This window comes from Pseudochaenichthys georgianus, chromosome 6 (genome assembly GCF_902827115.2).
Source record: "Pseudochaenichthys georgianus chromosome 6, fPseGeo1.2, whole genome shotgun sequence".
Taxonomy (NCBI): domain Eukaryota; kingdom Metazoa; phylum Chordata; class Actinopteri; order Perciformes; family Channichthyidae; genus Pseudochaenichthys; species Pseudochaenichthys georgianus.
Genome location: NC_047508.1, coordinates 14873256 through 14899662, shown reverse-complemented (window position 1 = coordinate 14899662; position 26407 = coordinate 14873256). Strand labels below are relative to the sequence as shown.

General features: G+C 39.5%; 1 protein-coding gene across 1 annotated transcript in view; it reads right to left on the bottom strand.

The window, feature by feature from the left end:
- Positions 1-26407, bottom strand: part of cdh13 (cadherin 13, H-cadherin (heart)) — a 480217-nt gene that overhangs the window by 195430 nt on the left and 258380 nt on the right. Inside the window, exon 8 of the mRNA XM_071203466.1 lies at positions 5127-5305. Coding sequence (XP_071059567.1) covers positions 5127-5305 — 179 coding nt within the window. The remainder of the gene's footprint in view (positions 1-5126; positions 5306-26407) is intronic.

Here is a 26407-nt window from a genome sequence, read left to right as displayed (position 1 = left end):
CTGAATCATCTAATTTGACCGCTAGCTCTATGGCTAACCACGCTAACGGCAACTAAATACACAACCCAGTCTTACGGCATTTCGTGTTATAGTCACGACATTTAATCTATTGATTCGTGTTCACCAACACGATTTTCTCCTTTTTTTCGTGTCACACAGAACGATTTTAAAAGCAATGTATTTCTATTGGTAGTATGTGTCGTGCCTGCACCACGTATTTTTGTTCGTTCAGGTCTTGGAAGACCGGAAGCTGTGGGGTTCATAAAAACATGTTATTACTCAATATCAAGCCACGATTATTGTTTTTATTTTAAATTGTATAATGTCAGACTTTTTTGGCGTCCGTCAGGAACTGAATTTCAAAATAAAAATAACCGGAAACAGAAGTAGGCCTATAAGGGACATTTCGAGCATGATTGCGATACACAGCCACTGAACTGATTGCCCAAGATCCTCAGCTATGGTTTAAGCTCGCTGATTGGATGTTTTAGGCGCAATGCATGTAGGGATATGGTGTTAATGCCACACCAAATCCGAAAAACATTTCTGAGTTTAGGATGGCCGAAGACACTACACTACCCATAATCCCCAGCTATCGTTTAGGACTACTCTCCCCGTGATTAATCTTCAAGCTCTGGGATTGGATGTTGGAGTGGCAGTGCGCCAAGGTTACGCCGAGCGTCAAGAAAGCATATGCTTCTTATATTTTGTTATATTTTCTAAATCAATTTGAATTCCTCTTTCTACAAAACATTGAATAATTGAAGTTATATTGTGTGAAGTTAGGGTGCATGTGGTTGCTACACTGCACAGCTTCAGCTCATAAGTAGACAGTTTCAGATGTATTAAGAAAACAGGTGGAGATGAAGGTTTTTGTCTGGAAGACAGATGATTAAGAGAGATTTCCAGATGTGTATCCAGTGAAAGCTATTCACTTTGTCTTTTCAGACTGACAACATAAATGGCCCCATCCCACCAGCAATATTGGCTTTCAAAAATTACAGCCTGCCATTGATCCAACAGCAATGTGTGTCAGAAAAGACAGTGAGGTGAGATGTGTCCAAAGTGAGGAGAAAAACAGAGCAGTGTTATAATGTACATATCAAGACAGGATTTTACGCTAAAGAGAAACCACTAGAGGGAAAACCTTACTGATTTAAATGTGACATAATTAATTTTCCAATTTTCACTGGATTGTTTTCTGCCTCCCTGTGGTAGGTGAGGTGTCTGTCCAAACACACTAAGAGCTCTACCTGAATAATGTCTGTGGAATTTGGACAAGTGAGGTGCAACGTTTGGGCATCTCTCACGTTGTCTGTCTTCTCCCTCTGCTTCCTCTTTGTATTGTTGTGTCAACCTCCCTGTGACACATATGCTGGATTATCTATTTTAAAAAACTATACCGTGCATGGCAGATGGAATCGATGGGTGTCATGCCAGAGCCATATTTACGAGAATGTGCTAAAGTGGCAGGGTTTAAATCTCTCCAGACCTAGAGGAGGACAGTTTAAAACGTATGCCTTCTGCAGTTCCATCTGGCTCTGCTGACTGCCTGTGCTTCTGAAGAGGTCTAACTTTTTCTCAGTTTTTTTTGCTGCATTGCGGATTGACTATTGCTTAAATCCCTGAGGAATTTTCCGAAAAATCCGCAACACTAATAAGTTATGGCAATGACGGGGATGAGGGGAATATATATTATACAGCTCTTAGCTGGCCACATCTCCAATCATATAAATACCAAGGAGAGGTGGAATCACAGGCATGGATTAGTCATACTGTATCTGTTCCCTATTTAATCGAGAGAAAAAAACAGCCATATTGGATTTTACTTCTTGGCTCTGATATGAAAGACTTTGGACTGTGACACCACTCATACAAATCATACAAATCCTTCAAGAAGGACATTTTGACATGAAGATTTGTGTGAGTTGCTGTAGAACACAAATGAGTTTGCACAGCAGAGGAAAAATAATAAGAAAACACTGAAGTCTGGGAGGTCTGTGTCACAGCAGTGATTCTTGAGTGAAAAACGTAAAATCAACATGAAAACCCTCAGCTATCAAATGTTTCTAATGGTTTTCTATAACTTAGAATATATTTGCGCTTTTGCACTGCACTACTACAACATTGTCAGACTTATGATGGGCATTGTAAAGCAGGGTCAACGTGTTTTTGACTAACTTCACGCTCAATTTATTCATATTTTTAAACCTTTCAAGCCCAACCAGCGCTAGGTCAGATCACTGTAGGCAAGTAATCAGACATTACACAGCTCCCTCTAGAGCCCAAAACAGCATAGATAACTTTTAAGGTGCCTGAAGAGCTGTAAACAGCTGTGTCAAATCAGTGGAGAATCACTTTACAGCCTCATCCAATGCATCAGATGCTGGTCTCAAACAAACGTCTTCAACACGTCAGCCAGTTAACCCTTGTATGGTGTTCGGTTCTGAGGGACCCATTTTCATTATTTAGCTAAAGAAAGATGTGTGTGTGTGTGTGAGAGACTTTTGTGTTTCTGCCCCTGCCATTCCTGCGCAAGGTTGCAACATTGTTGATACATTCAAGCACCGACACCTGTCTGCTCTCACATTCCCGCATTATGTTTTGCGGGAACCAATCTTTATTTTTTTCACACTCTATCCAAGCTGCAAATTTGGGGCGGGACACAATAAATACAGCTTTGCCAGTTTGGGTCCTTATCACAACTGATCAAGAGGGCCACATGATTCTCTGCTCAGAGGGCCTTGCAAATGATTTTGGAAGAGAGAGAACCATTTGATGATGATATAGAGGAAGAGGAAGAGGTTTCAGAATGTGAGGATCACATTTCTGAGAATTCTGAGTCTGACAGTGACTTGAGATTGAGCATTAGCTAGTTACAAAAAAAAGACGAGCCACAGGACCAGCCGGTCAGCGGGCAAAAAACCAGTAGCACTTTCATTCATTAATGTGATCTAACTAATCTAAAAGGGAAAATATTAACCATATATGCTGTTTTGCTTGTAATTGGGATGAAGTAAACATCTGTTGAGTATTTTAACATAAAATAGTTTGATTGTGTTGAATTGAAGCCCAAAAAGGCAGCGGGTCCACCAGACCCACGAACACTGGCTGAGTAACAAAAATATGAACACCACACAAGGGTTAAACCATTCCATATCTGTGCATCAAAACAGATGCAAATCTGACAGGTGTGTTAGCAGTCATGTCCAGACAGCTCCCAATAAAATGTACTTCAAATAATGTGTCCGGACAAACCCAGTGCATATGCCACCTAATGTGCTTATTAAATCAACAAAGTAAGCACAATAATGAAACTTGACTCCACTTGTATTCTCCTGATTTATAAAGATAACTGACTCTGGACTTAGGTCTTGGTGACTCTGAAGGACTTACTAATAATTTCAAGAGTTTATCGTCAATGGAGATAGGAATAATCTGCTTTTTCTAGAGATATATTGAGGTCACAAACAGGCTGAACATTCTTAAAAAAGCAGTTAACTGCATATTCCAACTCCAGACTGTTCGTGATTGTAATACATTTAGGATGCAGTTGGGCGGACAAGTGCTGTTTTTATGTTTCTATTTTCTCTTAATTTATCGTTTGACATATCCTGGAATTGATAAGCTCCAAAAGACTCATACAATCTCTCCACACAAAACCAGCAGCGACAGTGCTCACTGCATTGATTACATCTCATTTCACCGTACTTTTAATCAATTACGCCTCTATTAAACAGTTTACTGTAGCTTGGGGAACGGCTCGTCAGGGCGGTTAGACGCCCTGGTTCGAGCAGTTCCGGATGGGAGGTTTTCAGCCAGGCTTGTTGGACACTACCAGAGCCGGCGGATGAGTGTCTATCACCTCAATTAAACTATGCGCTAAGTGTCTGACAACAGCTAATATTCCTCTTCCACCAGCGAAGCCAATCGATGTTCTGGCTTTCGTCACACTGCTGAAAAAGCAATCATCTCGTTGTCTCGCTCCCGTAAGATGGAAAAATTGAGAGACACTCATCTGGCTTCTGTGGATGCTTATTGGAATACACCAGCGCTTTTTCTCTCAAAGACACACACATAAAGTGGAGAATACCACACACACACACACACACACACACACACACACACACACACACACACACACACACACACACACACACACACACACACACACACACACACACACACACACACACACACACACACTAATGGCGCATTTCCACTACAGCGCGGAGCACACTTTAAGCGTGCCGTGCCCGGCCTGTTTTTGGTTGTGTTTCCACATGGCGTAGTTCCGGCTAGCGGGTACTATTTCACAGTTTTTCTGGCCTCATAAAATCGAGGTTCTTTCCGGGTCAACAACCAGGCTGAGTCGGGCTGAGTATGCTAAGAGAATCGCTGGCAAGGGGGCTACAACTACAACAAAATGAACATATTTGACCGTGATTTAATTGTAATACATATTTCAAAATGGTTAGTAAAAACCATGAATTAATGCTTTGACAAGTCTGCAGACAGACGGCAGGCGAAAAACCTTTAAAAATGCGTGTTTTCTAAATGGAGATCGGCTAAGCTAACGCAGTATAAGCTCCGATCGTCCACACACAACAACGGCCTATACAGACATAAATAAACCAGTGACTGTATTCTCCACGACACAGACAGTCTGTGGTTTGTACTTGTTTAACTTGTGTCTAGTTTCTGAATCTGAACAGATATGAGGAGCTGTGAGCTTGAGTGCTAACAGCTCACGGCTGTGGTTCTCATTGAAGATGACGTCACGGCTCCGCCTACACTGCGTTACTATAGTTACTGCCCCAGCTACTAAACTGTAATGGGAATGCAGCATAAAGTGAGCCAGTCCTAACAAGGCCTAACGAGGCCTAGCCATACCGAGCGAGGCCCTGTAGTGGAAATGAGCCATAACTTCACCCTTAAAGCATTAGTGATGTGTTGAGAAAGAGTGGATGTACCCAGAAGCTGCAGCTCAAAAATAGCAAGTGGCTTGTGACAAGAACCTGTCCAGCTGAGAGTCTCTCTAATGGTCCTTCTCCAAGTGGCACACTCAGACCAAAGCAACACAACGTACACACACACATATGCACACGTTTGCCAAGTCTACCAACCTCTCTGTCAAGTAACGTGTGGGAGATGACAGTGACGATGTCGCCTCGTTCTGGATTGATGTAGAACATGGTTGGGGAGGGCTTGTCCGGCGACTGCCTGACGATGTTGTAGCGCAACGCCGCGTTATCGGTGCCTGGGTCGTCAGCGTCAAACGCCGTCATTGTCATCACCGTGGTTCCTGGAGGAGACAGGAAAAGACAGTTTTGAGTCTGAGCTCACACTTACTTGTCATAGTGGATATGTGAGTGAGGATTCTAAAAGCTGGTGTTGTGAACTAAATATTTTAGGAATAAAATAACATTTTTGAAGATACAGCAGTAGTTCATTTTTCTACTCTGAGATTGATTCATTTGTGTATTGTTCAAACGACACATGAAGGAAAAAAAAGCTCCCGAAATAAATCTCAGGAATGGAACTAATGGAACAGGTTAAAGAGTCACACTCCTTCAAAAAGTATGCTAATTTTGACATTTTGTATTTCAAAAGATTTACATCCCAAAGGTTATAGATGCATGTTTTAAACTAGAACACATTCAATCATTTATGAACACATGTTCATGCTACCATGGTTTAGCCAAGACAATCAAAGTGAGGATGGGTTGTTGTCTACATACTATTTAATATGTAATATACTATGTGGATACTAAACTAGAGGCATGGCCATATACATTGTGCCATGTAGATTGAAGACATCTATTGGTAAAATGCTTTATATTTATATGCATGCCAGTGAAGATAAATCTAGTCAATTCTGTCATGGGTTAAACATGGATGTGGGAAATTGTTATATGGGTGTACGCATGTATGTGTGTGTTTCTGCACAGTATGTGTGCACTTGTTGGACAGGTAAGAAGTGGCTGTTCTTAAATATTGGAATATTAGATGTTCTGGGTCTGCTAGTGAGGTGGCCAAAGGGTGTATGTGTATCGTGCACTTACACCGTTCAAGGAGCTTTGTTTTTGTTTGTTAGTCCAGGGAAAAACTATCAATCAAATGTTATTCAAAATGATACTTTTACTTTGAGCCTTGCATCAGCAGAGACAAAGAGAGCAACAGAGTAGCACTACTGAGCTATTTCCATGACATTTGGTGGAAAGGTATGGCATGGGCTAAAGTTCCAAAATATGTTTTTGAGCGGGTCAGAATTACGTGGTGGATACGCAAATTATGTTTCACACGGGGCATTTGTGCTGCAATTATATTTTTTGGGAATAATGAGAAAATGTACTCTTTCACATGAACGTCCCCACAAGCCAGAACATCAACTATCAACATGTTGTTTAAAGGCTCTGAGTCTGAGTTATAAAATACAACAGATCTTCTTTGTAGCGTCCATGATGTTTCCAAATAATGACTTATAGCTCATGAACACACCAAGTCAGAAGATCAACCTTTCAAATCGTGACATTGTAATTCATCTTTCTCTGCAGTTGAAAGGAAGGATGCACTATTTGATGTACTGTAGCCTATGATGGTTTAATGTTTGTCTTCGCAGAAATAAGTTATCTTTGCTGTGTTATCCTCAATATTTTCATTGAATATGAATGAGTAAGAACTATTATACATACTGTATATATTTGATTGAATCAAATTGTGTTTGGAGATGAGAGCAATCATGGCAGCAGATGTATGAGAAGCGCAATTTAGAACTACAGATAGCCGTTTTAAAAAGTGAGCCTTTCCCAATTATGTGTTTTCTCCCTCCTGTCAGCTCTAACAGCATGGTGCATTTTATTTGGTAATGGGAACAAAAATGGAAAACCTGCCCGCCGCAGCTGAGCTGAAATAGGAGGCAATCCTTGACACACACTCAACCATCCATCTCGCTCTCCTGTCAATCATGAGTCACACACATTCACCAGGACGCACTCAATCTGCACATACAGGGAAGTACAGACACAAACGCAGGGATATATCCAAGGTTTCAGGCACACACTCTCACCCACAGACCATGTAAGATCGTTTCACTTCTGAGTAGTGTTTTTCATTGCGGGCAGAAGTGTCTATGAACTGCATCTCCATCCAGTACTTCATGGCCTTGATGTCACCAGCTTTCAGTCAGGCACCTCTGGTTAAAATATCACCGGCTGAATAACTGTTCAATTTGTCAAAGCTCTAAGTTTGATTCATTTTCAGGGAGATATGTCACCGCAGCCTGATGAGACAATGTGTCTGGGCCACAGATGTATAGGAAGTCTGGAAGCCTTTGTGTGTTTGTGTGATAGACATTGAAATGTATGTATTTAATTGGCGTGGTGTCATTTTTTACTTGAAACTGTTAAGAACTATTATCAGTAGATTAGGTGAAAATAATGCACTGTAACTCTAAAATGCTTCTTCTTCTGCTTTCAGTATTTTCTATCTATATTGGAGCTGGTATTTTATTGTTAAAAGTCCTGCCTTAGTTACCTTATACGACACTGATACTTTTATTTTGTGAAAGGATTAAGCCCACTGAAGTTATGTGTTTTCTGGCAAGAAACCCCCTTCTGATTTCCTTCTTGACCCACATACTTAACAAAACATTTTCATAAGCACCAAATAGCAAGACTGCGTCGCACGGCTCATAAACATCGATCTCTTTTCATGCTTCGCCTTAATACCCCGCAGTACTTTGCCACAGTGCATTAGTCGAACCATTCAAATAAGACACAGAAAGGGCTGGAAATATGCAAAGTCTACGTTAAATAATGGTGGCTTAGATCCAAACATCTTTAGTCCAGTTGGAGGTAATGAGGGGCAGATAGGTGTGGGTTTTATCCCCTTTGCATTTGCATTCCAAGGTGAACCATTAACGGTTAAGTAAACCAGTAATCCTTCCTCTGCAGAATAATTACAAAGTCCCATCTCCCTCATTACCGATGCTCTGTTCCACTTCACACTTCTGAAGCCACACTCTTAAAGATGAGTCAGTGAGGTTGCGCATAAACACACATGGTAGCACACACAGTTTTGCACAGTGACACACCAACCAGTGGCAAATCAGTGTTAAAACGGTGACTAAATTAGTTATCTTGAACAGATCTCAGTGAATTATGTTTCCATTGCGCTGGCTAACCGAGGTTCCTTGAACGCAATGCAATCCTATTACATGTTTTATGGGATATCAGCCCTCTCAAGCGTCACTGTCTTCATCAGATACCATAATTCCACTCACAAATCAGTATCATGTAGCCAATAAGCATTTGGTCAGTCAGGAATACAACAGGGCTTCAGCAGTAATCATCTTACATGATAACCATCCAGCATTCTGTAATGGGACAATGGGGCTGGGTATAACAGCCACACTAATGCATGCCGTGGTACATCTTAACATGACATCATGGGGCCGGTCAAGGCTCAATCAATCCTAACTGCATTGGATGTTTAGATTGTGGGATGGATGTGAAAACACAGGACTGCCATTACCTCCCTATCACTTCCATCTGCCGTGCTGCTGGATGACACCAGCTCGGAGTCGGTGAAAAGCAATACAATAAAGATGGAGACGGCAGAGAGAGAGAGACTCCTATTATGAAATGATGTAATGTTCGGTGAAAAAAAAGAGAAAGAAAAGCAACAAAGAACCGGGCTATGAGGTAACACATCTACGATCCAGACATGAAAAGACACGATGACTGACAGAAAACGCACACATACACATGTTTTGGATTGATTTCGTCACAGGGTGCTGTTGCCGATAGCGATCTTTCTCATACACCAAGGGAAATCAGCAGGGGCCATCACATCTGTGGGTGCCACCAGGGAGCTGACACCGTGTGAAGAGCCACGATGAGGCAAGAGACCATAGACAAGATGTTCTTTTAAAGAAGGGTAAATGTGATTCTAGTTCGGGTTCGAGGCTACAATGTGTGTGCACATTATTGTCTTTGTGTCACAGTGTATCGGCGTGAGGGTGAGTGATGAGAATTTTATTTTATATTATTCAACATGCGATGGATGTTTCAAAAGCTGAAATGGGATTTATATTAATCAGACTCAAGTGAGTGAGAAAGAGTAAGAGCTGACCTGTTCTATTCTCAGGTGCGAATGAGATCAAAGGGAGTGCAGAAGTGAATCATCTCATCCACTAGCAATAGTGTGGAGATCGTAAATGAAGATGACTTACAAGCACATAATCATAAGGAGAAGAAAGCAGTGGTAGCAGACGTGGGGAGAGAAACAGAAATATAAAATAAAACATGAGTGTAGAGACTGGCCCTAATGAATTTCCAACACTTTTTACGGAGCTTAAGAGCCATATATTATTTTTACACTTTTAGTATGTAGCCATATTAAGATTCCACATAATTCGATATGATATTTGACAATGTGTAACGTTTGTACAAGGTTATTTGTATGTAGAGGCATTTATGTATACCAGTGTCAAATATGGTAGGAGGCTATTGTTACAAAAAGAAAAAAGTCGAGTGGTTTGTCAAAGTCAAAGGGTTCAGTATCAAAGGTAAAGCATATATGGTCCATTAACTGCCATTAAATAAAACACGTATTGATGGTTGTTGTTACACGAGACGGGTTTCTACATTTCAGAGTCTTGGTTATTTTTAATGAGCTTTGCCTGTACATGTACTTGTGTTTTTGCTCGTTCTTTATCTCACATAAGCGGGATTCTAAACCTAAATCTGTGACGGTTGTATTGCCACCACTGTCAATAACCTCTGATCAAACCACACTAGAATAGTCCTCAACTCATTACTATTAACTAAGCAAAAAAGTGTTTTTTTATGTACTTAAACTTTTAATGTTGCATATTTGATAATGAATATTAATGTCATCATCTTTAAATTAACAAACAAGTTTCAAGGGGCTTTAACATATGGGAACATATGGGAACCTTCTTTGTAGCTCTCAATTCAGCAATACACACTTTTTTTGCAAAACATTTTTTTAGTAATATAACATTTTGTCTCCCCACAGGTGCCTTCTGTTTTTACTAAATGGGCCCAATAATTAAAACCATGTTGAAAACATATGCAGCGTGATGCATGGCTATGACACCCTAGTGATAAATCCCCTGAATAAGATATTAAATAATAATAACACAATAAACACTTGTACTTTCTCCAACTTTTCTCCCATTTTTGTTTTTCTGTAAAGTATTAGATAGCTTTAACTCTTTATGTCTCAGTATAAATAAAGCAATCATACTTTTTCCCAGCAGACATTTGACCAATTTTCCCTTAAATTATGTTTAATATTTTCGAAAGAAGAAATAAATTAAACCAGATGGAAGTGAAAACGGCAACCAATTCTGATTACAATGGATTATTCGACTAAACGAAAAAACATAAATGCTTGCTTGGACAACAAACTAAACGTTTTTGCACTCTTCATCACAATGCATTGTTGATTCATAGTTTCCCACAGGCAAAGAATGGGCCTCTTTGAGTTTCATTCTTTGTACTCCCACTCATGTCTAAAATGAGTATTGTTGTCAGCTGTAAACACATGCAGTCTTTTCTATTAAGTAGTAATGTGTAGAGTATATTTGGTGATGCCTCTTTCAGCAGACAGACTTGACTGAATGCTTTATTGTAGGCCTACTCTGTTTACGCTGTTTGCCTGCCTTTTGCTGACACTCCAAAACTCTTCAGTGATTGGAAGTCAATCCGTCAGTTTGCCTCTGTGGCTTTTGTTACACTTCTCATTACAAAGAGATGATTTATAAACATCTAATTTTCTTCAAATTAAATCACTTCATACTCGTACAGTAATTGCTGTTGTGTGTTTTCTGCAGTAGCGTTCCCCAAATGGTTTTGTTTTCACGACTTTCTACCTTTTACATGTTTGCACAATGATGCGGGGTTATGCCAAACTAGTGAATGTGTTCAGTATATTGGAAAGTTTTGTAACCGTCTAAAGCACATTAAAATTCTCCAGCCCATTAAACTGAGCTTCAGGCACTTGCAGCACAAACCCAGCTATTTTCCAGCATTTAAAATAAGCCTTTCCAGAGGGTGCCTGTCGAGGCTGTACACTAAGTACATGGCTCTTTCTCAAGCACAAAAAAGTCAGATTTGGCAATATGAAAAACAATACCCTAAGGTACATACGTAACATAAAACATTTGAACATTAACAGAAGTACCTTTCCTACGGTGTGTTATAACATTGTAGATTTTTTATTTTTTAAATGCAAGATATATCAGTTTGATTACTTAATTTTTCCCATAAAATAGTAACTTTACATTAGAGGCTTCAACCCTATCATGGTGACTCATTATTAAAAAAGATAATTCTGATAGATTGCTAAAAAAAACTGTTGGAGATTCGTAACCACCAGTTCCCATTTAAGCAGAAGTTTATAAATATTGTTATTAATTTGTCCCAAAAAGCAACTCTGTACCAACTCTTAGCCATTGTGCTTCTTTTTCAGCACAGTGTCGTCATCTTTTCACACTGTGCTCGGATCTATCTGCAACGTGATTCCAATTTTGATATGTTTCAATTGCATCACAAATGTTGAGGATAATCTAAATATACAGCATGGGGGGTGAAGCAACTGTTGTTTTGTCTAAAAGTTTCACCATTGAGCTAGTTCGTAAAACTTTTGAAAAGTAAATTAAAATAGATGCAATAACAGAAGCTGTATAAAAAGATAACTTTTGTCGAGTCTGTGCGCCTAAACTAAATTTGAGATAATGAGCTACGAGCTGAAAGTTAAGTGAATGGAGGGAAATACAGTCCAACTGCCCTGTGCTGCCTCCTCCACAATGCAACTTCCTCATGCTCATCTTCTCACCCACTGTCTGCAGGCCACAGCTGGACCATTGGCACAAACTAGATAATCAACCATTTATGCTGGATGCAACCCAATGTGCTCAACAAACAAAGGAGAACAAAATATAGGCGTTCATCATTTTGTGATGAGAAAAAAGTGTCCCGATTGACATGTAACATGCCAAAATAGACTAAATATAAATTATGCTATATGATGAATAAATGCATACATAACAATGTTATAGATCCTGATTGACAGAGGGACAGTTTCATTACAGCATGTCAATGACACATTTGCTCATGAGAATATAAATAACCGCCTAATGAGAATATAAATAACAGGGAAGCTAATGAACAGAATATCCTGCAAAACAACTCTTCCATCTAAACAAACAATCAAAGCTGAGTAATGAAATCACATCTTAACTTGATAATTGAAAACATGATTGAATTGTATTAGGCCTACTGAAAGGAAAAACAGATTGGGAGTGGAGTGTTTATAAGAGGAGAATATGAATGAAGAAAACCCACATTCCAAGTCGTTGTGCATGTATTTTCTATTATGTTCATATACAGTATAGGTCATTGGGCCAAAGTGGGGAAAAAATAGGCCAGTTTAAAAATTAAATGTAAAAGAAAGTACTTCCCATGACATTGTTAAACAGACCTATCTATGTTATGTTTTATTTAAAGTAAAATGTGATGTACCACAATGGACAACCTTTACAAAGCCAAGACACAATTACATCCGACTGTTGCAAAAGAAGAAACAAGAAGAAAGGATTTAAATACAATACATTTAAAATGATGAGTACAATACAGTTGCTTTCTTCGTCAATCCAATTATCAGTTCATTTATTTTTATCTGGTTTGATCTCACACTTCTAATCTCTCAAAAAACGACTTTATATTCAAGTTTTTAATGCAACACCAACCATGTACAGATACTATCGTGAACATCTTTCTGAACTGACAATTACACGTATCACCTTACCCACTGTTTCAGCAAATGCACCATCAACACCAGCAGGGAACTATAGGCACTTTATAATACAAAGTAAATGTTCTAATTTTTCCAGGTACAGTTCATCGTGAAGTTGGTTTCTGCTAATAAATACTGATACAAAAACTTAACATTTACTAAATGTATTAAGACAGATCTGGAATTTGTTGTTTGCTCATTGTCTCCAGAAATGTTGAATTAACTGAGGCAAACATTTGCATTTTCTTGTTTAGTTCTGAATTGTCACCTTGCCTCCAGTAATGACTCCAGTGACTATATTTCTACTGATTTATGCAAAACATATTTTATTAGACAATTCATTCTTCTCGGAAGCGTATTCATATTCATTGTCACCTGTAAGTACTGTCAACACAGTCAATGCTTTTGGGCAATTTACTGTCAATCACACCACTTGAGCTGCAGGTATTTGTACTTTGTAGGAATACTGTGCAGACATAGAAAGGCAGAAGAACGTGCAAGCCTCAATTACTTAGCCATCTTGCTGTTTCATTTGAGTAATGAATATAGTTCACCCCATTCCTACTTGACAAATGACGACTAACATTTGGCCTTTGTCTGAAATTTGAAAGGGTGCAATCAACATTCAGTCTCAGGATAAATGACTCAGAAGTTCAAGCAATACAGTATATCGTCTCCACCACGGATTGGGAAGAGGTTAGAGTTACAGTAGGGTTGATGAAAACATGACAACAGAGCATACACTATACTTGTCATGTATTTCTTAGCATTATGCCATGTATTACTGTACAAAACATACAATTGATATGCTCTTCTAAGTCAGACACAAACAATCCTCCGTGCTCATCCTTAAACACGCATACTTAATTCAGAAATGAGACAAAACTGATCAGAACCATCTTTGTTGGTCTACAGTTCCAACAATCACCGACTGGCTTAAGGGTTTGAAACATAGACTGACTAACAAATAAAGTAATCACTGTAACATTTTCACTATTTACTAACTTACAATGACAATGCATACTGCTTCCAATGACGACTTGCCACAAAGGCATTCTCTTCTCCTGTCTATGCGGAAGGAATATATTATCAATTTTAAGCCAGTTTAAACAATCTCCATATGTGACCTGCTCTATCGAAATCAGTCATATTGACCCGAAGCAAAATATGTCACATTATATAATGACTGCCACCGAGTCATCATTTTGAGAAAAAGGCCTTTAAAAGTTTCCTCTTCTCTGGAATCCATCGATCTGATTGATTATTATTGGAGCAAATTATCAAAGTAGTACGGAGGAAACCAACACAGTCTCACTCCCTGATAGTCCAATAGCGACGCTTGGTCAGGGTCCTTTGGCGTGCAGTTATGAGGCACAGAGTCTCCTTCAGCTTCATAAATGGACGCAAAGAGCTTTCAACTGATTGCAATGTATTCCCATCGGCGGCGGTATTTGACGCTCAGGGAAGCACCACATCGGTCCATGTCGGCGGCAGTTAAAGGCAATGTGAACGTCCATTCCCATTGGATAACAGAGAATGTTAAACCCGGAAATAAGTATTCTCCTTACTGTCGAATAATTTTCACAGCGATATCTGCACTACTCATCAACTCAAAAACACCAGTTTATCTTTGTTAATTACACAACATTGATTGGTTTAAATTGTGTACAATGGTTTTGTGTTTTTCCCCTTTGACTCTGAGAAACAAATAGTTGTATCGGAGTTTAGGATGGCCGAAGACACTACACTACCCATAATCCTCAGCTATCGTTTGAGACTACACCATGCACCTTCCTCAACAAACCCTGTGATTATCATACTTTATTCAGCTAGTGCTTGGTTTACTCTTTGAAAGTCATCACATAAATGCATTGTAATAATGCATTCTTTTTATATTGTTTCAGTTTATAATCGTAACAGATCGAAAAATTCAGATTCATTTTTCAATAAATGATTCAACAAACAACATAATTATTACATTCAAATAAACTACTTGTAGTAGATGAAGTACATTATTCAAAAGTGTACATTCACTTGAATAATAACACCGGAGAAACGGATCCTCTCTTTTCTCCTCTCTCTCTCACAGCCCATGTCATGCAGCACGCTAAACAGTGGGCGGGGCTTCAGGTGATTATGCAGAGCTGATCTGATCTCTCTCTCGCATCCGGCTACACTTCACTCGCGTTTATGTCCATATAGATCAGATCCAGCTCTCCTGATCGGCCTTTAAAGAGAGCACAGATCAAACTATTAAGAGTGAATATCGGCACATAATGATCGGCGGCCAATCGATCGGAGCATCGGACATTTTGACCGGCAGGTTTTGAATTTACCGGTTTTTATTCAATTTTACCAGCTAAAAACCGGTAATTACCGGCTAACGGAAACCCGGTTAGACACACCAGGGAAACTAACGACAGGGAGAGGGACCAAACATTATACAAAGCAAAGGTGGAAAACATAAATCCAAAACCATCAAAAAATGTTGTCTTCTCAAGCACCAACAATCAAATATCGTGCCTGATTGTTGGCACCTTCACTGAAATGTACTCAGGTGTAACTAAAGTCTGATTTAAGGTTTGTTTATATTTCACATCATTAATCCAAATCTGTAAAGTAACTCAAATAACTGTAGTGGAGTAAAAATACCAGGTTAACCTTAAAGAAAGCCCTTAGGATTACAAAAGACCCCCATCACCCCAGCAACAAACTGTTCTGTCTGCTGCCGTCTGGCAGGCGGTACAGCAGCATCAGGACTAAAACACCAGACTCAGGGAAAGTTTCACCCCACAGGCCAGAAGACTATTAAACACCTGGACTTTTAAAACAACATCCACAACATTAATCTGGCTGCAATTTACACATTATGTATCTAATATATCATATTCCAATCACTTGTATATAGACACCAATGTGTTTTCCATCCCCTAAACCTCCAGGGATGTATACAGTTTAATACTGGCAACGTGTAATTATGGGAAATACGAAAACGTATTTTAAAACTACAATTCCCATTAGAGACGCGCCATAGAACGTGTTGCGAAACACACAAATAGCCAGCATATGTAGTTCTGGGTGGCGTGGACTCGTTCGAATCCTGTATTCGATAGTGTGCCTTCGATGGGTTTCATTCCATTTCAAAGAGCTGTTTGACGCTCGGCGTAAATTGTGCGCACTGCCACTCCAACATCCAATCACAGAGGTTGAGGACTAATCATGGGGTTTGTCAAGCAAAGCGGATGGTGTAGTCCTAAACGATAGCTGAGGATTATGGGTAGTATAGTGTCATCCTAAACTCCAAAAAAATATGTGTTTCTCCGAATCGAAGGGGAAAAATACAAAAGCATTGTACACAATTTAGACCAATCAATGTTGTGTAATTAACAAGGATAATCTGGCGTTTTTGAGTTGAGTAGTGCAGATATCACTGTAAAATCAATCGACAGTGCAGCATCTGATATTTAAGAAGTGTGTTACATTTGAAATGGCAGAAAGTCTTGTTGCAATTTCCAGATATTAAAAGAGGTCCCTTGAGTTTCTCTGGTAATTATCAATAGTAGCAGTTAAGTGAATACTGTTCAAACAATACTTGTGTTTGTGTTTTATATTGATTTCTCTGTTTTATCCTTACATAAAGGTGAGGACTAAAATGGCTCTAAACAAGGGCTGTTTAGAGTAAACAGGGTTTTATTGCCCTGTGGGGGAGGTGTATGTATGCAGGACATGGTGCTAGGTGGGGGAAGAGTATATTCTGCTTAAGATCTCTAGCATGTCATGTTTCAGGGAAGTCTACATATCTTGAATAGTATATGTGTGGGTTTAATTACTTTATATTCTGTGTAACCAGAAGTTGGAGATATGAGAGGTGAGATATGTGTGTTATCTTTGGAAGCAAAGAAATATCCTTTAAGACACATCTGAGGTCTCTGGAATGTGGGGGGGGGGGGGGTGTGTGTGTGTGGAGGTTGAGTAAACTCCACCCCTTCCTGTATCTGTTGGTATGAAAGCCTATTCAGCTTTTTGTTCTGTCTCTCTCTCTCGCGCCGCCTGGACCGGAAGGTCGTGGCAGCCCGTGAACAAGGGCCAGGAGTAGGCATACTCCTGACATTACGCATATGATATGATATGGCTTTGTATGGTAATGTATTGATTGTATTGCATTGTTATATTACCATTAAAATAGATTATTGTTTAAACGGTTAATTGTATGCTCTGGATTCCTTCATGTATGATAATCAGCTTGTTAGGGACGCGCAGAGATTTGAAAAGCGGACCAGTAATCCCTTTAAATCTCTATCAACAGTAAGGAGATTACTTACTTTCGGGTGTAAAATTAGCCGTTATCCAATGGGAATGGACGCTCACAGTGCCTTTAACTGCCACCGACACGGACCAATGCGGTGCTTCCCTGAGCGTCAAATACGCCGATGGGAATACATTGCAATCAGTTGAAAGCTCTTTGCGTCCGTTTATGAAGCTGAAGGAGACTAGGTGCGTCACAACTACACGCCAAAGGACCCTGACCAAGCGTCGCTATTGGACTATCATGGAGTGAGACTGTGTTGAGGAAACATATTTTCGTTTGGATTACTGGTCTGGGGGAAGCTCGCGAGTGTGTGTACGTACATGGACATACTACAAAAGTATTTCATTTGGAATTTTAATCAGGGTATTTCTCTTCGTAGCTGACTCTCCTATATTTGCATATCCCTGCATGCTCCCTTCTTGTGAAGCCAAATGTCAGGCCCCAAGGCCGGCAGACAGTCCATGAAGCGTAATGACCAGCTGAAGCTACTCCTCGTGACCCGGAGAATAGCCGAGAGGGGGCGAGAGGACAGAAAAGTCACTACATGTGAGAAAGAAAAATAATGAATTAAGTGAAGAGTGGAGGAAGGGGAATGCTGATGAAGAAACATAAATATGGACGAAGAAGAAAGCAGGTGGTTGAGGCTTAATGCATTGTGACATTTCTCCAAATGTACCAAGGCTGTTGACTCAGCTGTGCACAGTACACAGTTGCATGAGTAATCAGCAAACTCAATAACTACCTGGGGTGTATTGATTATGGGAAAACTGCAGCTGCCACACCACATGATCCCATCATCATTAAGGAACATTTAATTACCTCGTGGCTGTGATGCCACCAGACATGTCCAAATGTTTCACGCTTTTAATGTTCTGCCAGAGCAAAACGAGCCCCCCTACCCAAGAATATAGTTTCAAAACACCAAGTCATTAATCTGAGGAGGCAGGGAAGTGACACAATATTGCTTTTAGTTTCATCAGCTTAATTCATCATCTCAGTGTGTGCACGATTAGACAGCAGATCTTGTCTGATGGTGCTCAGCACGCGTATCCATCTGAATCTACTTTAGGGGACTGTTGGCTGGATCCACAAAGGCGATCTCCACAGAGATTCAGAGGAGCAGAGGATATCTCCACTGGGACAGGTTGGTAAAATGAAAGACACTCTCTCTATTGTTGGATGTGAACAACATATAAGCTGTTAATGGATGGGCGTTGCATGACACATATTTATCATTAAATTGCAGTAATATTCCACATGCTCTGGCGTAGAAGCAGGGAATACCATATACATTGCATAGTGCCTTTCACATTAAAGTATTATTGGGGTGCTATCTATGCATTGCACCACTGTCAGTCTCCCTTCCTGTATCACACTTGGCTTTAAGGGTGAGTTTCTGAGCCAAGGTGGAATCAAAAGGTGAGATTCCCATCTTAACTACACTTTGGAATATGACTCAAGGCTCAAGGCAACTTATTAAAATGTAAGACCCAAGGGGGGCTTTTTCAAATGAGAGATCACAACCTCTCAGTCAGGAGTTTATGCAGGAAGTAGACCAACTATTACGAGGGAGATGGCACAAAAGAAGCAGACCATGGTAGACGTGCAGTAATATAGGTGTGATTTCATGGAACTTAGCAAAATGCAATAAGGTAGATCATTCCATTGAAAGCCAAATGTCCACATATCCTTTGCTAATTTATCACGGAATGTTCTGGCGATTCTGGAAATAATGTTATGCGTATGGCATTCAGATTTCCACTACAAACAGGAAGGATGGTTTGCATCCCTCCAGTAAGCGTTTCAGAGACTTGGAGAAACTAAGGAGAAAGCAAAGCTGCACTATTGGCAAGTAAAGGTTATGCTTTTTATTATTTTAACCTGTTGCCCATCTATTCAGTACCCATTGTGCAAAGATGCGAGCTTCTGAGATCCAGGCCACAATGTATTTAACAGAAAATGATTTTACAAGGAAGACATTAATTGAGGACATTTGCCAGAAATAGTTTGTAAAGTGATGCTTTTTAAAAAGGAAGTCTCATAGTTATAAACCAGCTGTTAATAAGTTAACAAAACTGACTGGGTCTTATTCAAACAATTTCCCTTTAACGTTCAGTAATCTGATCACGAGGCATTTGAGACCGTTAGGTCTAATAAAAAGATCAAATTGCATGAAAACAACAGACAAAGAAGAAGAAAATCCTCACCACTAGCTTGCTGCATTTTTCTTGTTTATATTCAGCATAGCAATGACTGTTTTTGAACACATGTATGCATTCAAATAAGGGAGTGCGCATGAAAACTTGCTACATTTAATAACTGTGGTTTGAGTCTAGATATGATGCACCATGAATATTGGTTTTGTGATTGTGTGATATACTGTATGTCAAATTAAAACAAGCCTTCCACTATGTTGTATTAAAGGGCCCCTTGTATGCTCCTTTGCAGGTTCATATTTGTATTGTGTCCCTCTACCGGGACATGTTTACATCCTTTAATGTTCAAAGTGCTTTATTTTTCTCATACTGGCTGTTTCTTTTCACCCTCTGTCTGAAACCAGAGCCAAGTCTGCTCTGATTGGTTAGCTAACCGGCTCTGTTATGATTGGTCAACAGCTTAGAAAGGTCCCGCTCCTTCACCTATCAAATATTGGGCAATGTGTTGGAGCGCTAGCCAATAGAAGTGTTACATAGTGTTGTCATGTTTTCTCTGAAGTAAACAAAGAAGTCCACATTTCAGGAAGGGGGGTGGGGGACGGTCGGGTGAGAAACTCCCTCAGACATAAACCTTGGGATTTCAGCCTTTGCAGACCATACATGCACAACAACCTATATCACACACTACAGGAAAAGGAAAACCCCAAAAAGCATAAAAGAGACCCTTTGGTTATACTGTAGGTCAGAATAAGAAATTGGACCTGATGATCAGTTGAGGCTAAATGTTACTGTAAAGCATGGATTACATAGTTTTTCAGGGTTCTGGACAGTTGTAAAACTTAAGTTAAACTTGAACATTTCTGGTCAAACAGATTTGTCGCAATCTGTTTATCTAATCCAAATCATGTGAGGACAAAGGAGTCAAGGACATGATGTTCACAAGGATAAGGAAATCATAAACCAAATGTAGTATAAACAAGGGGAGGCAGGTAATAAAAACTAAAAGCAGGAAGTATAACAAGAAAAGCCAAACAAACAAGATACATGTACACATAAAAAGGAAACATTAAACACAAAAAACAACTGTACTACCAATGTGTGTGTGTGTGTGTGTGTGTGTGTGTGTGTGTGTGTGTGTGTGTGTGTGTGTGTGTGTGTGTGTGTGTGTGTGTGTGTGTATGTGTGTGTGTGTGTGTGTGTGTGTGTGTGTGTGTGTGTGTGTGTGTGTGTGTGTGTGTGTGTGTGTGTAAGAACAGGTGTCAGTCTGATTGAGCGCTGAGCAGTGAGTGCAGCAGTCACTGGTCTGTGGCGGTGAGAGGACACTGCTGGCTCTCAGGTTTCAGGGGATTGTAACTGCAGGGGGGATGGGGGGGGGGTGGGGTTTGTGCAGCTGCAGTAAAGCTTACCCTTCCCACAGTGACACCTCTGTCAAAAATATAAATGTACCTGCACACGTGCTGACAGCTGTTAAAAAACAAAAGTAAGGACATATACGATTTGCAGACACATGGGTCCCACATTTGCTTTGCTTTTCAAAAAAATACAGTCATGATGTCGAATGTGAAGATGAGGCTGTCATATGAGTGCACGATCCTCAAAGTGATGGACATTAACAATCCATGCAGGTATGAAAACGCTCAATATAATTATCAAAACGTAACTCAGATATATGTATGACTCACCAATCCATAATCTATCTGCTGCTCAACCATTGAGGTTCCAACTAATGACTCCACTTGTTAAATCAAGACAAAAGATACTTCCCTTTTTAAAAGGACACTTCAATTAATTGCCCCCGGAAAACCCCTCTAATTCCGTAATTCTGGACAAGGGGCTCAGTGAATAAAACTGAAAACCTATTAGTGGCCATTCAGCTGATCTCGCCGAGAAAAAAGAGGCAATCAGTGCGGAGCGGCTACTGTACGGCAGAGCGGAGGGACGAGGAGGGGAGGATGCATGGTTTGGAATTAGTTATGGAACCAAAGTTACTGTACAGAACAAGAGGTTTCTGGTTTGTTATCTCATAGGTTGCTTCCTCTTTTAAAAAAGTATTCTGCATTGGAAACTGCACCTTATTCGTGCACTAGCAAATAGCAAGCAGCGCTGTACTATTGTAGAGTACATGTAATGGCTGTAAAAAAGGCTACTGATACCAGGGCTGTGGACAATACCAACTTAATTGAGGCCAATTTAAATAAGACCAGATCCAGTTGCAATCAAGAGAAGTCCAGAGCGAATCAATTTCTGAATGAAGTCATAATTGGCCACTCTGTTTTCCAAGATCATTTTCTGCTCTTGTGCGCACAAAAGCTTGCAGCAGAAAAGTACATTTAGGACAAGCTCCAAAAAAGGTGCAAATAGAAAATGCAGTAAAGTTGAAAGTAGATCAGTGGCCAGATTACTAGTTTGCACGTCACATTAAATCCAACAAGTCAAACAAGCAACAACTCCAAGATAAGGGCAAGGCTTCTGGACATGACGCAAGCACTACAGCCTGTATTCATTCTGAGTTTAACTGCTGAATTACTCTAACTTTAATAACCTGTTTGTTGAGATGCAGGAGAAAGTGTAAAATGTACATTACATTGTGTATTTATTTAGACAGCTCTTCATTATTTTTTTATATTTTCTATAAGCATGTCAAAAGCATGCCACCTCTTGGAACAATGTATCAAATATATTGTCAAAAGTCGTAATTTAGGCTACATGCAACTCAAAAGTATCTAAATTAAAGCATTAACTACATATTACTGCTCTCAGAGATCTTATTTAAACTAAGAAAAGCAATTGAATTAGTCAGGGTCAAGGAAAAAGCACACATGTGTGCTCGAGCGATCGAATGACTAACAAAGAACTGCTAACAGAGCACTTATATACTAATAAAGGACTGGCTTATCTAAAGCCAGTTGAGTAGCACTTGAAACGATTGGCTCTTTGAAACCTGATGTTCTTATATGATTCTGTTTTCTTCAAGGTTGTGTCGCTTTGGATAAAAGCGTCAGCTAAATGCAATGTAATGTAATGTAATACCCCGTAGCAACACAATCAAGGACATCAAAACTTGACAAAGCACTTTGTATAGAGTACATAACTCAGATTCACACTCTCTTCCCTGTGTTGTGTGTCCTTGGTCTATTTGTCAGCTTCATTCTGTTGAGTACTTACAGGGGCAGGTGCCGTTGCAGGCTAAAAGTAACAGATTGCTTGTGCTCCACTGCTATTTGTTTGTCCTTGACAGAGGGTTACGACCATTCACAGCATCCGCTGAGCGGGCTACAGTACAGGATGTTTGAGGACAGTGACTGGAGGATGATATAGCAGGCTATTAGAAATAAAATGCTTTTAGGCTCTGTTGTGAACAATTGGTGAGCTCCATTGTAGAACCTGAAAAAAAATATATTGTGGCGACCAAAGGTGAGAAAAATGTACATGTGTTTAACTTGTTTATTCTCGAGAACTTGTTGGAGCTGTACGGAAATATCTTGGCGACTAGCTTTATGTTAAGGCCATACTAGATTTGTTTGATCAGATTTATTTGCTAGGTGACAGCAAAAAGGTATTGTCTTTGAAACAGAAAAACAAATTGGCCAATTTGCAACATTGCTGCTGTAGTGTTGGCCATATTTATTACTTTCCAGAAACAATGTTATGGAGACACCTGATTGGTCAGTTTTGGTTGCTACATGGTAATGTCTTATTGCCCTTTCAGACAAAATACACGTTCTGCTGGAAGCAGCGAAAAGTTGTCGTAATACAGCGGACGCATTGGAGATAATGGGTTTCAAAAGCCACCTTGATTAAGAGTTGACCTTTATTGAGATATGGAGGTTTTTCAAAGTTTGCTAATACAATATTACATGTAATATCGCTCTGTTGTAAACATGGGCTATTGAGACAAAACACAGTACAAACAGAGATATATTGGATAGAGAGGAAACATAAATCAGTTAAGGAGCAATACGAAGATATGAAAGGATCAAAACAAGAGCCTTGAGCAAAGAGATATGAACATTGAATTCAATTTTTTATAAGCATTTGCCATTTGGGATATTGTTGTGAAAACATAAGAACGATGAAACACTGACTGATGTTCAAAAAGAAAACCAGAGGGAGCGAGTCAGGGCAGAAGGCTTTCAGTCTGACCTTTAACTTGTAAAATATGTGCCATGTTGCCTCTGATGGATGCTCTGATTTCCTCAAATGGAGGTGTTGCTCACGGCAACAGAAAGGTGTATGATGCACAATGTTTTATGTATCCCTCTGTGTCATAAAATAACAATGCAATGAAAAAGAAGAGAAGGAGAAAAGGAAGCCTTTGAAGTGTGTTCCACATGGTTGAATTCATTTCCATTTAAAACAATTTATTTAGAGCAGGGCTCTCACAAAACTTGGATTCCATCAACGATCAAAGACAACAGACACTGACTAACAATACTTTGTCTTCATGCAGGGTCGAATAGATGTGTCTGTTTGAAAGTAGAACACATATGTCATTATCATCAAACACTACTTTAAGGAGACATAAGAATATCTGTACACATTTTAGAAGAAAGATCATTTTAATAAAACTAATCACGTAAATATTCTTCTCACGCATATTACATGTTTCTGATCCCACTGAGAATCAACACTCAAGTCTAATGTGCACCCAGTTCTCACTAAGTGTATCTGTCACATACAGAATAGTGAAATTATAAATAGGAAACTCCAGTAATCTAGCAAGCCAAAGACATCAAGGTATATTTTGCATGAGCTGGCAGATCAAACCGGGGCAAGACTTCCAAGTCAACACTTGACACATAATCCACAGAGAGTAATATGTTCTGTTTCTGTGGCATGTGTAGGCAGTTTCTTATTAACATATTAATGTCAACAACTTGAATTGGTGTAGTACATTCAGCCAAGTAACACGAACAATGTCAATCATTTTGAAACTTCCACTTTTACAAGTTTAATATGTATTTGTTTTTATTAAATATAATTAAATCAGTAATGGAATTTTTTTATATGGAGGTTAGACAACCATTTAATACTAATATTAAGATGAAATAACGTGCAGTTTCTCACAAACTACCTACTGTGTTTTGACCATATCAATTGAAAAATGGACGTCTTCATTCAGTATGGGGCACGAGTGCAAGAAAACACAAATTAGCTGGTGAACTATGTTAATGTGTTCACTTGTGTAATGAGTTTAACTTTAAAGGTTGTCACCATGGGTTCATGTGATGTTACCGTACAAATAATAGCACTTTTAGGAGCAGGCTGACTTCTAGTGCTATATACTGCCATATACTTTCCTCAAATGGTAACCTTAGGCTTACTTCATAAATGTGTCAATCCCCACATGGTAAAATGTCCATTTCCGCCGAAATGAACTTGTTCACAACCTGCTACATAAACGCATATTTCTTCATTCATGACTACTGCAGGGCCAGGGTAACTATTCATAGATCTCTTCCATGTAAACCATCAGGGTGTACAGCTTTGAGTGACACGTAGGTTACCCGGGCCTGCCTCAGATCTACAGACTATCAATCTCTTTGCCCATGTTTGGATTAACTGGGAGTAACATGTCGGTCACTTTCAAAATGCCAACAGGAGGAGCAAAGGACTTTGAGCTTCGGATCGGCTCTTCAGAAAACTTGCTTGACGTCACTAAAACTAGGGCCATATACTGTCTATTGGGAAAGCCCAAGGCAGGGACTATCGCTTTGGTACTGCTCTGAATATTGATTAAAAAAACATCTATGTGTTGCAATGTTCTTGCAATATGAAGCATAATAAAAGGGACTTTTACCATCACCAGAGGATCTTATAGTGTGTAAAATATGCAGTGACAGTGTGGAGCTTCCTTGTCTTTACCTCGCCAAGGATGAATGAGGATCCAGTGAAGTAAAAACCAAAACTAATCAGCCCTTATTAAGAACATAGGAACTAGTACATTATAAACTGCAATTTTGATTGGAAATGTCAACATTGTTGACAGTATGTATTTATTTTCCTAAACATAAATGCCCATTCTTGATCTCAACCATTGGCAGAGTAAGGAAGCAAACTGCATGTAAGAAACAAATAATAATTCTGGACTTTAGTGTTATAGCAAAACACAAGCAAGACGCCAAACACATGACTTGGTCACTGTATATTTTGATATCCAATGCTTCTGGCAATGTAATGTACAGCATTACATGTTCACAGTCCAGACTTGAGCTCTGTGAGCCACAACAAACTGCAGAGGAGATGTTCCAGCTCAGGCAACAATCAACTGCCACCTTGAGTTCAAAAGCTGCACTGTGGAAGAGTCACAGGGATGGTCATAAGGTCTGGAGGGGCTTAGGCTGACAGAGATGGGTGATGGATGCTGCTCAGCCACAGAGCCCACATAGATTCAGAGTGTATACTGTAATCCATGACTGAAACCAGGGATCAGAAGTCACTGTGTCGTACTGGATATCAAACATGTGATGACTGGCGTTTTAGACACTGTCCTCCACACAACAAAAGGATACACTAAGCAGCTTAACCTAGAGGTCAAAATAGGAGAAAGAACATCCTTCACAAAAAACTATGCTCAAAAAACATACACTATGTACCTCACCTTATCATCTTCATAACAGTATAGTCTTTGTGGGTTTATTTTGCACTTTGTGTTTACTGTGTCTATGGTAGCTCAGCAAATGAGCTTTTCTCTGATCTCTTGCTTTGTTTGACATGCCACTTTTATTAAATATGTGCACTGATGTTATGCCATTGGTATGTGGGAGTCCGGTGTTTACTGTAGTGCAAACATATCATAGGAAACTACCATTTGCAGGCTGCTCGGTTTCTCCCTTGTGATTGTTAGCAATTATGTTCCAAAACATTGACATTGTAATGAAATATAAACATATAATGTATAACTTCCTTCAATAGTATGCTCTGATGTGTTTATGTCATCAGTAAAACGTGTGGTAACTTAAAATGTTATCACTAATTGCTCACTAACAAGTTTATATGGTCATACATACTTCACGAATGTATCCACTCCTTCAGAATCAATGTATATTTTAGCTTTTGAAGACTCCTGTTGTATTCACATGAAGGATAATCTGAACAACCTTTATCAGAGGAA